At 46.6% G+C, this 15,445-nt stretch overlaps 1 protein-coding gene across 2 annotated transcripts in view; it reads right to left on the bottom strand.

Moving 5' to 3' along the window:
• ephb3b (eph receptor B3b) overlaps nucleotides 1–15,445 on the bottom strand; it is a 57,068-nt gene that overhangs the window by 19,793 nt on the left and 21,830 nt on the right. For both annotated transcript variants that reach the window (XM_084548486.1, XM_084548487.1), the window contains exons 2-4: nucleotides 9,327–9,391; nucleotides 3,741–4,413; nucleotides 419–574 (exon numbers count right to left, since the gene is read on the bottom strand). In XM_084548486.1, the coding sequence (XP_084404612.1) occupies nucleotides 419–574; nucleotides 3,741–4,413; nucleotides 9,327–9,391 (894 nt within the window). The remainder of the gene's footprint in view (nucleotides 1–418; nucleotides 575–3,740; nucleotides 4,414–9,326; nucleotides 9,392–15,445) is intronic.

Here is a 15,445-nt window from a genome sequence, read left to right as displayed (position 1 = left end):
TCATTGAATGAATTCGCTTCCACGCTCGTGAGCATATTTGCGCCTAACGAAGGCTGCTAGAAAAACTGCCCCACTTTCTGCATGCGCAAGGGCGGCAGCAGTGAGAACACACAGGCTTCGTGGACTAGACAGGAAGGGGAGAGGTTGCATGATAAAGTTTTGGATAACGATGGGAAAGCAAGCAGGCTTGTTTGCCATCCGCGTGGCGTGGTGGGAACGTTGTCCCGAGACCTTTTTTATCAGCCACTGAGCGCACAGTTCAAAGGGGGAAGAGAACGTTTACAGCACAATCAAGAATTTGGTTTTATGGCCAGCGACACATGCTGTTAGGATAAATATCCAGATGCAGCTCCGGTTTTAACAGTTGATGACTTTTGGAAACATGCTGACACGGCATCGTTAAGAAGTTTTCACTTACTTGTGCAGGGGGAGTCGGGAGAATCCGTGTCCGAGCGGTAATAACCGTTTCGACAGGAACAAACACTGGCTGCTCCGGAGCTGGCACGGCTGTTGGCTGGGCAGGGCAAGCAGAAGCTGTCCCCTTGTTTGGACTTGAAGTTGCCAGGGCTGCAAGCTGATAGCAAAAACAAAAGACAAAGATGAAGAAAGGGACAGTGTGACTAAATGTTATTTATTTTTATGACAAATTGAGATGGAATGCAATGAAACGACAATTTTTTAGTCTTAAATTCACTTCCTTTCTTATTTGGTTTGTTAAGCACGCGCATTTTATGTGCAGTTGCGTGCATGTGCATGATTGGTTTTTATCCCCTCAACCCCACATGTCCTCCATTTCCTTGCACATGTTGAGTGCATCTTCAGCAAACCGCTGTGGGTAAAAGGAGGGTTTCAACACCATGTGTTTGTTAAAACCCATGTTAACACGTGGAGACTACCAACCCAGACTACTTATACGACTCTCATAGGCAAAACACTGGCTGCTTTCACCTCAATACAGCCTTTTATGCAATACACATAAACATACACATGGGGAATAGGGAGAGGCACACATACCACATGCCGATGTGTAAACAGGAATCCGTGGAAAAACAAGCAAAGATTGGCACTGATGCAGCATTCTCAAGCATTGAGAAGCTTTTGGAAATCCGTAAGACCTAGTTTATCGTAAATAAACCAGGTCTTATTAACTCAAGGCAGGATGATCAGATTAAAACACTGCTAGCCTTTGAAAATGCCATATTTCCCTTTATTGCAGCTGTTTGCAGGTTTATAACTCAGGCGATAGGGTACCGACGCTCAGGGAAACAGTGACAGAACACTTCTGCATGCTCCATATCTTTCATAAACTGTCTTGTTAAAAGATGAATGAGTTTGCCGCGGTGCTTAGTAAAAAAGACAGGAGCGGGTAAAGACGGGCAAAGTTTACAAGGGCCAGTTGATTAGCTGACCCATTTGTGCGCTGGCTCGTCAAAGTCAAGGACGCGCCGCGGCGTCGGTATCTCCCAACAACAATTATCGCCATTCTGCGTTGGGTTTACGCTCGCCGTCGGAAAAAAAACAACCAAGGTTGGAGGTCAAATCTACAGCCGACCACTTACTGCTCCCGCCGTGTTCCCGTTATTCAAAGTTCAATATTAGCACACAGGCAACAGTTGGCTGCACCGTGTACATTAGCCCTGAGTGTATTTGTTCTTCCGCCATTAATCAGTGTTATCCACACCACTGGCTAACAGGAAGCACTGCTTGATAAACAGATAAGGAATAACCTCGAGTTTTACCAGCTTCTTCGATTTGCTATCGCGACCCATGCAAGTTCATTTAGGTTCAACCAGCACGAGGTAAACTACAAGAACTTTCTCAGCTCACATGGGACGAGGATATTTAGTTTTCAAACTTGTTAGCCTGACCAGAGAAGGAGCACTCCCATTAAAAGAGGCTATTTTTTTCAGGGGAAGGGTAGAAAGTGCTGATCAATCACTTCCAGTAAGTAAAGGGGTCATCCTCCTCCTTTCATCCATTTCTTCCTTGGAGGAACCATTAAAGAATGAGGAAGAAAAAGAGACAAGGGGGGGTTAGAGCAAAGAAGGGAGGGGAGAGGTGGAGGAGGTGGAGGCGTAGAAAATGCTAATCCTGTCGGAGCAAAACCCCCACCAGCCCACTCCCCTGTGTCTCGCCCTCTCATGCAGAACATAGAGCTTAAGGAACTGATTAGAATGTATGCTGAAATTGGAAAGTGTGAGGCATGAAAAAAAGTAAAGAACACCGGGTCTGAAAAAAAATGTGCAGCAAACGAGTGGAAAGGCAAAAAAAAAAAAAAAAGGTTCATCGATTAATATTAATGGTGACATCCCTACTGTAACTCTGGTGGCTTATTAATGAGAGCAACGGCCTTCGGATTAGGAAGGAACTGGAGAAGTAAAGCGAAAAGGGAGCGCTTGAGGATACTGCACGTTGGAATGAGAACAGAAAAGCAGAGTATGGAGTGAAATAGTGGAAGAGGAGAGTGAACCAGAGGAGAGGTGATGTGAGAAAAGAGGGAGATTTATCCCTTGTGGTTTGCAGTGATTAGAGAACGTTTTATCAGGGTCCAGTCACCAGGGCTTTAACCTTGAGCTGCCAGGAACAAACAAATGAGTTTTTAACCACATACACCGCGCTTTAGATTTACTACGCACTCTTTCCCGCACATACACATGCTCTCCTTCTAAAGGTGAGAGCATATTCAATATCTCGGGGTCTCGCCAGAAGCTGCTACTATAAAATATCCGCCCACTCTCCTCCTGATTACAAGTACGGGTGTTGAAGAAAAGGTCTTCTCAACCTCGTCTCTCCTTGCTACGAGAAGAAAAATGAGCTTTCTGAACCCGGGCGCACAAGGGTGACGCGCAAACCACACACGGACCGAACATGCAATCCACCCCGCTGATCAATAGCCCTGCCAGCTCCCGTCTCTCCCTCTCCCTCTCTCTCATTCCGCTGTCTCCATTTGACCTACACACCCTAAGCCTAATTTTACGCCCCCGTACCCTTCAACACACACACACACGTGCGTTTTTCATTTCTGCTCCATTCTCCCGCTGTCACCTGCGCGCCATTTCAGCTGAGCCCTCGCCGTTTACATTCACCTTTCTCTCAACCTCTGCGAACCTGTCATGTTTTCCATCAGACCCCAAACCATCAACCTTCCAGCTTTCAGAAATACGCCGCCTGTCCTGTATTTCCATTTATTTAGCAAGCAGCTGCAAAGCAGAACTGAGGTCAGCGGAGTGAACGGTGTTGTTATCCTGTGTGTATTATTTTATCTTGTGTGGAATCATTGGGTTATTTTGTCCAAGGAAACAAGGTAAAAGGATGACTTATAATAACGTGGCAGACAATCTAGAGATGCCTTGTACTCAAAACAATCTAGACTCAATCTTTCCGACAATCAGAGTGTCAGTCAAATGTCCTTCAGCAAGATTTTGAATCCTTACTGCACACTAACTGTGATTTACTCTGCAAAGAAGCATGAGATAAGGTGTACCTAAAATGCCAATTAAAGTTTTCTCAGCAATTATAGTGTGATATATTATAGATTATTTATATAAGTAAAGGATATTTCCTCAACCCCTGACTGTCTAGACGGCAGTACTCTGGCATGGGATACAAAGCACATGTTTAATGAAGGACTGCACCCTGTGTACACCTTTGAAGAATGCCTCGCTTCTTAATCCGCCACTACAAACAATGAGAAACAAAATCCCAGACTGACTTAAAGCATTTGTTGTGAAAACACTCACCTTGACATTGGGTTTCCTTCATTGCTGGTTCAAAACCAGCCGAGCAGGTGCAGGCTCCAACAGGAACCATCCACTCCCCATCTCCGTTGCAGTAAAGTTTCAGCGGCACAGACACCTCCAGGGCGTTGGGGACGCAAGTTCCTGGCGCAATTACCAAGGACGTGGCCTCGGCCCCGGTCGCCGTTTCGGGGAAAACTGCAAAGTTGGCGATTGTGGTGGAGCACTTCTTGTAAAACACCCTCACCGAGATGAGCGACATGCAAGCACCAAGGTCCTGGAAGGCCAAGTAGAAGCCAGCTTTGGAGAGTGGCCCAAAACTTCTGACTTTTGTGTTGACCCGTCCAGACTCGAGCATGGAGAAGCTCTCGTCCGGGGCGATGGTGTCCACCTTCACGTAAGGGTTCTCCATCCAGAAAGGGCTGGTGGCCGTGGCTGAGTCTGAGTCAGACTCATAGTAGAACAGGTTGAAGGTCTCTTTGCAGGAACCTGGTATGTTGGGAATGCTGTTGCAGTCTCGCACTGTGAATTTCATTTCCACATACACGCGCAGTACGTCTTTTCGTGGGATGAAGTCACTGCGTAGCCAGTTATTCTGGTTGACCTCACGTACATTGCAGACTTGATACGTCCGGATGGGATTCATGGCATCGTCGTAACCACTCACTTCCTCCCACTGCAAAGAAAGTAGATAAGATAAGGACCATATTAGAAACAAATTAGAGACAGTGCATGTTTGTTGGTATCTTTAGCAACTTGACATACACATAGACGTCCTGTGAGATTTGTGCATTCCCTAGGCTTCGTCTGCCCTGCATCAGCATTTGAAGCACTACTCATCACGTTACATAAGATGTAAAGAATAAAATGGACCTTAAAAGAAAGAAGCCAAAGGAAATTGGAATCTTTCTGGCCATACTTCCCCTTCCATTCCCGTGCTTTCGCCACGATGTGCCTTTCATCTCTGATTAGTGTAGCGAAAAGCCAGGGACAAGGACTGCAAATTCATCACAATTACAGCAACCTGTCACCTCCTCACCGCAGAGCCACCACAGCATGTTTACCTCATATCTGTTTGGAAGTAGCAGCCACATTGCTTCACAACCAATTACGCTTCAATTATGGAGCAATGACTGCAACGTCCTCTAATAAAGGCAGGGAAAAGGCGCCAGTTAACCTTCATGCCTTTCTGTTTTCACACTCCTCCACATATTTCAATGCTACTACAGTACCCAGGGGGTGAATTACTCAGGATAAAATAGGATTAAATTTTCTAAACTTTGATTACCAGCTTCATTAAATAAGCGCAAGCAAACTAGACTGTAAAAGCTTTGCTGTGAGACACTGTAATCGAATGTATTTTTCAATCTCGAATGAGGACACCGCGATTAAATCAGTTCACTTCAAACAGCAATTCCTGTGTGTGTATATCTCTGCGGGTGTGCATGCTGAGGGATCCACACCCCCTTTCCTTTTCTATCAGACAAACATCTTGAGTGCATGTAGTTTTTTAGCATGGCCGATATGCGGCAAGGGTATTAGCATAGCGCCTTTCAAATACAATAGCTGTCCAAAGTGTTTTGCATAAGGCATACTGACGTATTGAAGTATTTTAAGGACACTGGGGACAAAGTGAAACACAGACAAAGGAATAAAAGCTGCAGTGCATGTTTAGCTGCTAAAACTTTGTATACAGTGCTCAGCCACTGTTAACTTCACATGGCTGTTGGACTTGATACCTACATCCATAACATTGATCCTCTGACCTTTCGATTACAGGGTGGTCTTTCTAATCACTCACCGCCATCTATTCTAATATACTCTAGGATTATAGGCCAATACATATCCATAACAAATTGAATATCTATGGCTACACTCTTGGGACTAAAGTTTTCCTCAGAACATTTGACTTTCTCAAAAGTCTGGTTAGCAGCCAACTATTTGTTTTCCTGAGCCAGTTGTTTCCATCTGAGCTCGGAGCATCTTAATTAAGCCTCTGATATGGATGCGGTGGAGACAAGGCTATTCATCCAAGACCCTCGAGGCCACGAGGCAGAGAGAGGGAGAATGGGTGTAGATGGGCTGCGTTATTAAAATGATGGCCCAACAAGAGAGAGAGAAGGAGGAGGAGGTAGCAACCTGAGGGAATCGATAATCACCAGCCAGGTCAATGGGATGACTAAAAGCATGAAGTGTCAATGGGTATTTAGTTCGGTGTAATAAATCACCCACTACAGAAGAGCAATGCCGCCAAGTGTTTGTGGGTGTGTGCGCATGACGTTGTGTGTGTTTGTTTAAACGCGCTTGTGTGAGCCTGTCTGTCTGTCTGTCTGAGGTTATATCCACTCTGTGTGTGTGTCTGATGGCACGTATGTGTAGGTGTGCGCATTTAGAGAGAGGTCACCCCCCCACCCCTACCCCCCCCACCCCCGAGACATGCACCAGTGGGCAAACACTCCGAGTGCCTGCTCACCAAGCCTGAACGAATTAAGTGGGTCGCGTGAAAAAGGGTCAAGTTCCTCGGCATCGATTTCCAACGAGATGAATCGTTATGCAAGACCGTCGATCCGTCCACTCCGTTTTATTTATGTCCTTAGAAATCAAAGCTTTAATTTTTTTGCTTCCAGACGGCAATGAACAATTCATTTGTCAAACACTATCACCCTCCTCCAATGACTAAAATTCCCCTGGAAAAACTGTGTTTCGTAATATTTTGGCAAAACTGTGGAACTCTTTGGAACAAAAGGAGCTCTACAAGACATTTTTAAGGATTATTCACACTTTTTATCCTTCTTCAGATTTAGATGAATTAAAAGTGAACATTTACTGTGGGATATATTGATGGAATCTTAAATGAAGTATCATATTATAGTTTTAGGGACCGACCTTTAATAATCTTTGTTAGTTTGATGCTATGAATAAGCACACCAGAGCTAATTTTAAGGACAATTTAGGTTGTTTCTTACATGTTTGAGCTTGCTCTCCATAAAGCCGGGAGTAACACACAAAACACGGTTCTACCTCTGCGCTATATTGTTCTCAGTGTATGGTTATGGGAGGCCCTGTGGGTGTCATTCCAGGTTTGAGCAGAGGCTTGCTACAAGGTGGAATTCCCCCCCCCCCCAATCTCCCATCTGGTTTGGAACATAAATGATACGTTTTTTTTTTTTTGTTTTTTTTTGGACAAATTCACGCACAATACAAAATCCAAAAATAACACGAATGCACCTCGAGACAGGCGTCAACGCGCATTCCTAGACACAGACACGTATTACACATCGCAGCTTGTGATATACAGATAGCTGCAGACTGTGAAGCTGTCTAGCGTTCACGCCACAGTGCAGATGCAGGGGTGAAGGTAAAAACTTGAGGCACATGTGCACATGAGAAACTAGAAATGTAATAAACATCGACCAACCAGGCGTAACATTATGACCACCAGACTAATATTGTATAGGTCTCTAGAACAGTTGTGACTCATCAGAGAATGGACATGGGCCTTCTGAGGGTGTCCTGAGGTGTCTGGCAACAGAATGTTCTTAGTGGGGGCCTTTGGGTCCTATGGGTTGAGGGGAGGGGCCTCTGTGGATCAGACTTGATCTAGTGAATCCCACAGATTCTCGATACTTGAGGGAATTTGGAGGACAGATCAACCCCTTGTGCTGTTTTTCATGTTTTTTGAGTTGTTCCTAAAGCGTATTTGTGTGTGTGTCTGTGTCATTGCTATGGGGTGGGGGTGTCTGGTCTGCTCTAGGTGGGTGGTACATGTCTAAGTAACATCCACATGAATGCCAGGTCCAAAAGTTTCCCAGCAGAACACTGAATTGTCACAAGATGGTCAATGTTATTTACTTCTCCTGTCAGTAGTTTTAATGTTGTGGCTGATTGGTGTATGAATACACTGCAGTACAATTATCAGTACTTCAATGTACATCTTCTGCGTAGCTTTACATCTGCAGCTTTATCTGTATGTGTTGTGCAGCACTGAAACAGAGATGAGCAGAGATGCTGTGACTCAGACTTGGCTGGACTCGGTCCCCGGGAGAATGCGTGTAGTCTGTTTGTAAGTGGATATATTTCTTAAATTTTTTTATAAGGAATTGATTTTTTTTTTCTCTCCTATACACTGTCTCCCTCTCGCCGTGTGGACATTTCTCTGGATTTTACTTAATCTCAGTCACGGTGCTTTCCCCCACCCTCCGAGAGCTGTTCAGTATTTTTTTGCTTTGTTTGTTCTCTCGGCGCACTGTATCGGTTGCTCTTAAACACTCGCGCCACCCATAACAATAGCGGGCGCCGGCGTTCCCGTTGCAGGACTGCGAAAGAATACAAATCAACACGTACACAATACAGTGTGCATGAAGACAGGGACAAAACAACAGGGATTGATTTTTTTGTGTGTGTGTGTGTGTGTGTGCGTACGAGAAAAATAAAAGGAATGAAAACACAAAGGGTGGATGGATAACTCAGGGAGGACAAGCAACGTCTGTTTGCAAAATAAAAAAGGAGGGGGTGGAGAGAAATTCATCTCAATTCCTTTGGTTGGTAATGTGGGAAATCTCGAGTGCAAAAGGCTTGTCACTGTATGCACACGTCTTGAAAAGGAGCATCTGTTGCAAGTTTGGTCGTAAAAGAGACGTTTTTTGTTTTGGTTCCTATGCCATGTCTGCCTGCTGCTGCTGCTGGTGGGAGCATCACTATATTGTAGCTTAACAAGAGGGAGATGGGCAGAGGGAGGCAACGAAGATGGGACGGCTGGGGAGGAGGGAAGAGGGAAGCAGAATAATGGACATGACAGGCTGTGAGGGGTGTCGTCCTACTGATTGTTTACAGCTGAGGTGGCTAGTGTGTCTTGCTTAGTGACTAGGAAGTAAAGGCGAGGAGAATAAGGAGGAGGGTGGGTGACTTCGAACAGCTGGGGAGGAATCTCCCTGAAAGTGCATTGGGGTAAAGATAAAAATTTTTTAAAAAAGGATGGGGCCCACCTTTCAAAACACAAGGGCCAAGTCAAGGGACCACACAAAGGCAAGGGGAGGAGTGCTGCCAGTCTTTGAAGTATAGCTGAGGAGGGGTCAGGGCTCTCTCTGCTCCTCTTTAGCCCATTGTGGGGACCACATGGGAAAGCAAGATGAGGCTGTCACTGGCACTTTGTGTGAGGTAGATTTGGGTGCCCGCATGTGCTCTGGGTCAGCGCCAAGAAATATTTCAGCGTCTAAAAGGTTACTTAATGAGAAAACTGACTCCTTTCACACGTTTTAAGTGCACCGAGGCACGGGGGAAGAAACATCTGTGGCTGGGCGGGTCGGCGAAATTGGATTGCAGCGGGTCTTTTTCTTGCTCTCTAAAAAGCGCGTCGGGATGAATGCTAAAATACATCCCATTGAGAGGTATTCCGACGGAGGCACATGAGCGAGTGCATGTGCGTCTGTGCTAAATTTCAAACAGTAAAAAGCCACACCTGACTCGAAATTGACAATTCTCCCTTTATCTTTATCGCCCGCGTCTCCACTCATAAATCATAACTCCTTATCTTATCTTATAAACAGACATAGCCGCACAAATTGCGCGGACAATTCCTCGTAAACTCACCCCAGTCTCCGGGTGTGCAGTCCAAGCTAATTCTGTTGTGGCCCACTTTGTGTCCATCAGCGTCTCTGTAGATGGAAGCAGAAAAGAAAACAAGGTCAGACAAAGAGGAACAGACATGGGAGATCAATAGAACTTCCAGCAGTTTTACAACAAAGGCATAAAATGATCCGAGGTTTCGCTCAAAGCTGAATATTCAATTCAATTAGACAAAGAAGTACTGTATGAGCACGAGTGTGTGTGTGTGTGTGTGTGAGACAAAAAGACAGGAGGCAGTCCGCGAATGAAACGGATATCTAGGTGGGTGATCGGCGAGGTATTGTGTGACATTTTATTGCGGCTCCTCGTCGGGCCAATTAGTCTCAATTAGACGGTTGCTTTAAACAAGAGAAAGGAAACAAGAGCAAGTCTCACCGAGAAATTGTTCTGCTTCCCACAGGGCACCGTGACACACATTTGATAAGACAAACACACACAGAGACACACACACACACACACATACAGCGAGCAACATGCTGTAAAACTCCACAAGATATATAGCCCCAGAGAAGGCTTGAATGGTGAGAGGGGTAATAAAGTTAGGCGTCACAAAAGAGGAGCTCTTGAATTGAACACAGGTCAGTGCACTTCAGTTGGATACACTCTGTGTCAATAAGTTTAGCTCACTCTTAAACCTATCTCTTGGTGTGCACACACACACACACACACAGACAGACAAACACAAAATGGTGGACTGGGATCTGTCCCACAGCTCTTGCGTTTTCGACTCCCCACTTTCCACTCCCGTGTTTCTACTGGCAAAGTAGAGAAGGCAAGTTTGCGAGAGCGGGGAAGGAGCGCTATAAACGTCGAGTCTTTTACTACCTGGCGCTCAAGGCGCAATATGCAGCCACCGTTATTATCTCAACCACGGCGCTGTTCTACAAGATAGTAAAAAAATGATGAAACGGTGTAGCCCGAAAGTGAGATTGCACCGTCCGTGGTCACTGAAAGAAGCGCACGGCGTTGCATCTTTCACTGCCTCAGTTGTAAGGGATGAACCCGAAGAGCTCTCACTGCCCCGCTTTACTGCTTTGCCACCGTCTCTTGGTTTTCGGCTACTACTGAAAGTTGGATGCAAAATAAATGAAAATAATTTCAGTATCCCTTCCCCAAATGCCTGCTGTCACCGCTGCTGCATTCAGGAGCACCAGCAGTGACAAACTCAAAACAACCCCGAGCCCCTTGTGAATTATCTCTAACTCTTTAGAGACAGCACGCTCTTACAGCTGGGAATTCCCACTGAACTGCACCCCTGCATACTTTGAGTGACGACGTCTCCGACACGTGTGTGTATACGGCTGCAGTACCGGCGAAAAAGCATTACTTCCGAGCGAGTTGCAGCCAAGGGGAGACGTCTTCCCATGTGAAAAACGCACTCAGTCACATTTCAGATGTAACTCTGTCTCGCACCCCCTCCAGCAAAATGGTCTGATAGCTCCACTATGAGCCAGTTTAGGCAGCGACAACTGTCTGTTTGGGAGTGGCTCTGAGAACTGAAGTGAATATCGCGTACTCGCAGCGGCGCAGGGTCAAATCAGACTCGCGGCCTTTGTCGCAAGCTATCCCTCTCTCGCCTGTCACTCTCCGGCGTCCTCTCCGTGGCGATAGTGTTAATGCTTTAAAATAAATCACGAATGCAATCTGCTCTGCCGGGAGCTCTCTTTGTAACTAGATGCAGCCTTATTTGAGCAAAGCAAAAAAAAAAGGGCCACACTCGTGTTTTCGTCTCAGAAACTGTGTCAGTGCGTTTTAGCTGCAGGACTTCCCTGACTCATACTGTGACAGACTGTGATTTGGGGCTTGTTACTGACAGCTACGCAGGCAGGTAAGCTGGTGAGGTGGAAATGATAGATCTCCATTGCCTGGTATTTATTATTACAACTGGGCCTTGTGTGCGGCACGCCGGCTTGTCATTAGAGCTGACCTTGCTGAAAATGACAACCCGGCGAAACACAATGACAGACGGGGGAGGGAAATCGAGGGGGAAGGCAGCGATCGGATGGAAGCGTCGAGAACTGTAGAGCAGAGAGCGAGATATGCAAAGCGAGCGCGCGCACACACACACAAAAAACACGCACACCTGTGCCGCCTGACTCAGTGGTTTGGGCAGTGGATCATTCGGGAGTCCGTGTGCGTCAGTCACCCCTCCTTTCTCACTGCATCGGCATTGTTAGAGCTAACCGGGAATGTGTTTGTGTGTGTGTGCGCGGTTGTGTGTCTGTCTGTGTCAGGGGGCAACTGTGCAAAGCCCAGTGTTGCACGCAAAGTAGCGCACCAATCCTGAGTCAATGGGCTGGAGTAAAAGCGCTGGGTGACCCCGACCTAACCCGGCCACTCGCTATTTGTCAATGCGTGCGAGCTCGTGTGTGTTTGCCGGTGTGCACTCGCAAGTGGGTGTCTGTTATGCTCATTTGTCTGTGCGCACTATGTTTGCACGCGCATAAGTTCGGCATCAGGTCCTGCAAACATCTAGTATAAAGTGTTACGTGCCCATACAGAACTGTTAACAGACTTATGCCAACGAGATCAAAAAGAACTAGAGGGAGGCAGAGTTAAAACAGATAAAAGGTATTTTTATAAGCAAACAACCTCTGAAAGCTTCTAAGACCGAGCTGGCAGTTTGCCTGATGGGCCTGGATCAGAGAAAGAAGAAAGAAAGAATACATGGAAGGAAAACCAGAAGGACAAGTCGGAGGAGAAATAAACCGCTGTGTGACTGCGAGACCCTCCCCTGTACACCTAAATCCTGGAAGTGTAAAACGAGAGAGGGAATCGTTTTAGGTAGGCGGGTGGGGAGTAGAGGAGCAAACAAGAGTAAATCAGGCAAACGAACATGTAAATTCGCTGCAGTGAAACACACACGCGGTGAGAGTGAAGCGTGCCGATGTGGGAGGTGCGACTGGATCAGAACCCGGGGATGCACGGGGCTGTTTAATCCATCTTCCTCACACGATCTCTCTCTCTTTTTTTTTTTTCCGCTTTCATTTTCAATCTCTTTCTCATCATCCCTGTGAAATTCTGAATCTAATTCCCCCGTTCTTTCCCACTCCCCCTCCTCTTTCTTTTCATCTGTCTCGTGTTTACCCCAACACTTTCTCATTTCTCTCTTGTCCCTCAACTTTAAATGTCTCTCTTCTCGCCCCTCCTCACCACTCCTCTCCTAGCCGTACAGCACAGCGATGCAGGCATGTTTGTCAGCCTCCTACGGCTCACTAAGACTATTCAATTAGCGTTTGCGTAACCCGAGGACTGCTGTAGTAAGGTGTTATTCATGATGCAGGTCAAATGCACCTGGGATTATCCCGACGACCGCGGAGAAAAATAGCACCAACGTTTGTTTTCTCTGCGTGCTCTGACTGTGTGAGAAAAAATTTGGAAATACAAACAGGCTCCGAGAGATCCAATGCAGACAAATAAATGCTTACACGCACGTACGTACAGTCATGCATGCAGAGCCAACCCCTGCATTCTAATCCCGTAATGACAGGGCAGGCCTAATAACAGGGGAGGGCACTGAAGCATTCGTCCCTATTGCCGCATCCGATGCACGCACACACACACACACACACACACACACACAGAGCAGCCGGTGCTGCAAGCCTCTTAAAATATTTCTTTGTTCAAACAAGCAGGCTTCTTAAGAAAAGGGCCGAAAGCAGGGAAGAGGAAGAAAGGCTATTATTGAGAGAGAGAGGAATGTGTAGTTGTTTCACGGGGCTAAGTCCTCAGGTCGCGGGGAGCAGACAGGTGAGGGGATTCGGCTTGGATCTCGCCGCGGCTACTTTTGAGATTTTTAGCGTGCTTCCGTAGAGATGTCTCGACGACCCCCGGAGAATGTTAAAAGACGTTCTGGGTAGTGTTTTTCTTCTCTCGGCGTGACAGCTTCCTGTAAGCTAAACTTTCGGTTATAAGTTAGTGCGAAGAACGGCTCCATTAACGGAAACACGGAGGAAGCTGGGGTTTGTTCCCAGCTAAAGAAAAAAAAAGTATTTAAAAAAATAAAATATAAACTTCCATCCCCCTAATGACTCCTTCCCCAAAACCCTTCCCTTCAGGCTTCTCCACCAGTTAATTATCTTCTCCCCACCTCTTCTCCCAGCCGCTTTTGTTGTGTCCTCCGACAGTCAAACAGACCGAGCACATGGCAACCTGGCATGGGGTAGCCACTCCATTAAAATACTATGCCGTCTGGTTGCCAAACACTTGAGCCTCTGTTTAGCCACAGAAACAGTGAAATGTGTCAACATTGAGAGCGAGGACCCCACGCTCAACTTATTAGCGCTATTAGCCTGATTGCTTTGTGTGCCATCTTTGTTGGCTCCACTTTTGTCGTCCAATGTGAAGCCGAGGCAGAGAAAGAGGAAGAGCGACACAAAAAAAAAAGGAGAGCAGGAGGAGAGATGCTATTCAAATTCAAATTGTCCGAGCAGTCTTTTCGCCTTTGTGCGGGGCCAGAGGGCGATGATTAGGAGAAGTCCCCTCTATTTTATGGCAAGGCTTCCCCCCCCCTCATCCGCAGCACCCCATCGCACACACACACGCACACACAGACACGCACACACTCTCACAGCCACGGTAATTGGTTGCCGCGACAAGGAAAAGCCAAGGAGTTGATTCCTCGGTGGAATTCTTGAACGGACTCGCCTCCCATGACAACCCCTCCCCATTAGCGCGCACCCACACACACAGCCACACATGCTTCATCCCGCTACCACTCACTGTCAGTCATCCAACAATGGCTGTCACACAAGACGTTTGTCCTGTGTGTGTGTGTGTGTGTGTGTGTGTGTGTGCTAAGAGGGTGACGCTGCCGATGCCTAGTAAATAAGCTCTCTTTCTGCCTTTCCTCCTGCGTCTTATTTTCTCTCTTTATTAGTTTACATTTTTTCTTTCCTCTCCTACTTTTGTTTCCTCTTTCCCAGCAGGGAAGTCTTACGAAATCAAGTGTTTGTGCATTTGTCAGTGGGGCTCTGCCCTCAATTATTTCCTCCTCATCAAAAGATACCTTAAGGCCACTACTTTTCGTATTTTGGACAGCATGGCTTTTTTTTTTTTCCCCTGTTCCTCCTGACTACTCATCCTGTCGTTCCTCCAGAGGCAATTACCGACAAGCGGCTCTCGCCCGATGACGCTGCGACTTAGCGATAGACAAATAAGCAAAAACAAACAACAAACAAGTTATTTTCTGTCAGAGGCTTCGAGGGAGCAGAGCCGAGCAAAGTGGCTGAGATGGAAAAGGAAAGGGCTTTGATCGCAGCAAGGAGTGCGGACTGCGACCAAGTGCGTGTATGTGTCTGCAACCAAGGAGGGTATTGCCTCTTTCAAGGGCTCACGAAGTCTAGTCTAGTTCCTGTCCTGCTAGTGGAATGGACTTCTTTGTCTTTACCCCTCCTCCTTCCCCTCTTTCTGTTTCTCCCTCGCTCAATCCCCCTGTCTTTCTGTCATCTTTCTTCCCTTCTCTCTCTCTGTCTTTAGCCCTGCCCCACCCCCACCCCCTACCCCCCTTCTACGCTCCTAATTACAAAGCACAGAGGATCTGACGAACAGGTAGCCCTAAGGGCAGCTGTCTACAAAACCAGGTGTGCCTTCGTGTGTTAATACATATGCGTCAGCATGTGTGTGTTTTAATGCGTGCTTGCATGCATGTGTGTATGTTCAGTCTTCCGAAGCCTCCATTTTTCCTGTAAGTACTGAGTGATTATACACACGACCGTATAATCAACTCATAGATTCAAGTATAAGTGGCCGAAACTAGAGTTTGTCACCGTGGCTTTTCCCTTGTTTCTCCAAGAATTATGAATCACGATAACATTGGCCAGTAATAAATTTAACCTTATTTAGACATATTTCTCTCTGTGTGTGCATGACTGTACACATACTCTTCCTTCTTTGCCTCAACTTCCTGGCCAATAACACAACGCCGGACCCGGGCCCGGCGTTCACAGCTGTCAGCATTGTCTCACGGTTTCATTGAAAGGCTCAGTGTTCGGGTGCTATTGAACAAGTCACAGCCCCTTCATCAAAAGTCCTGACAACATAACACGTACGCACTCGAACACGCACACTCAGTCGGGGGGCGA

Source organism: Chelon labrosus (assembly GCF_963514085.1).
Source record: "Chelon labrosus genome assembly, chromosome: 7".
NCBI classification, from domain to species: domain Eukaryota; kingdom Metazoa; phylum Chordata; class Actinopteri; order Mugiliformes; family Mugilidae; genus Chelon; species Chelon labrosus.
This window is presented reverse-complemented; position numbering and strand designations above follow the sequence as displayed.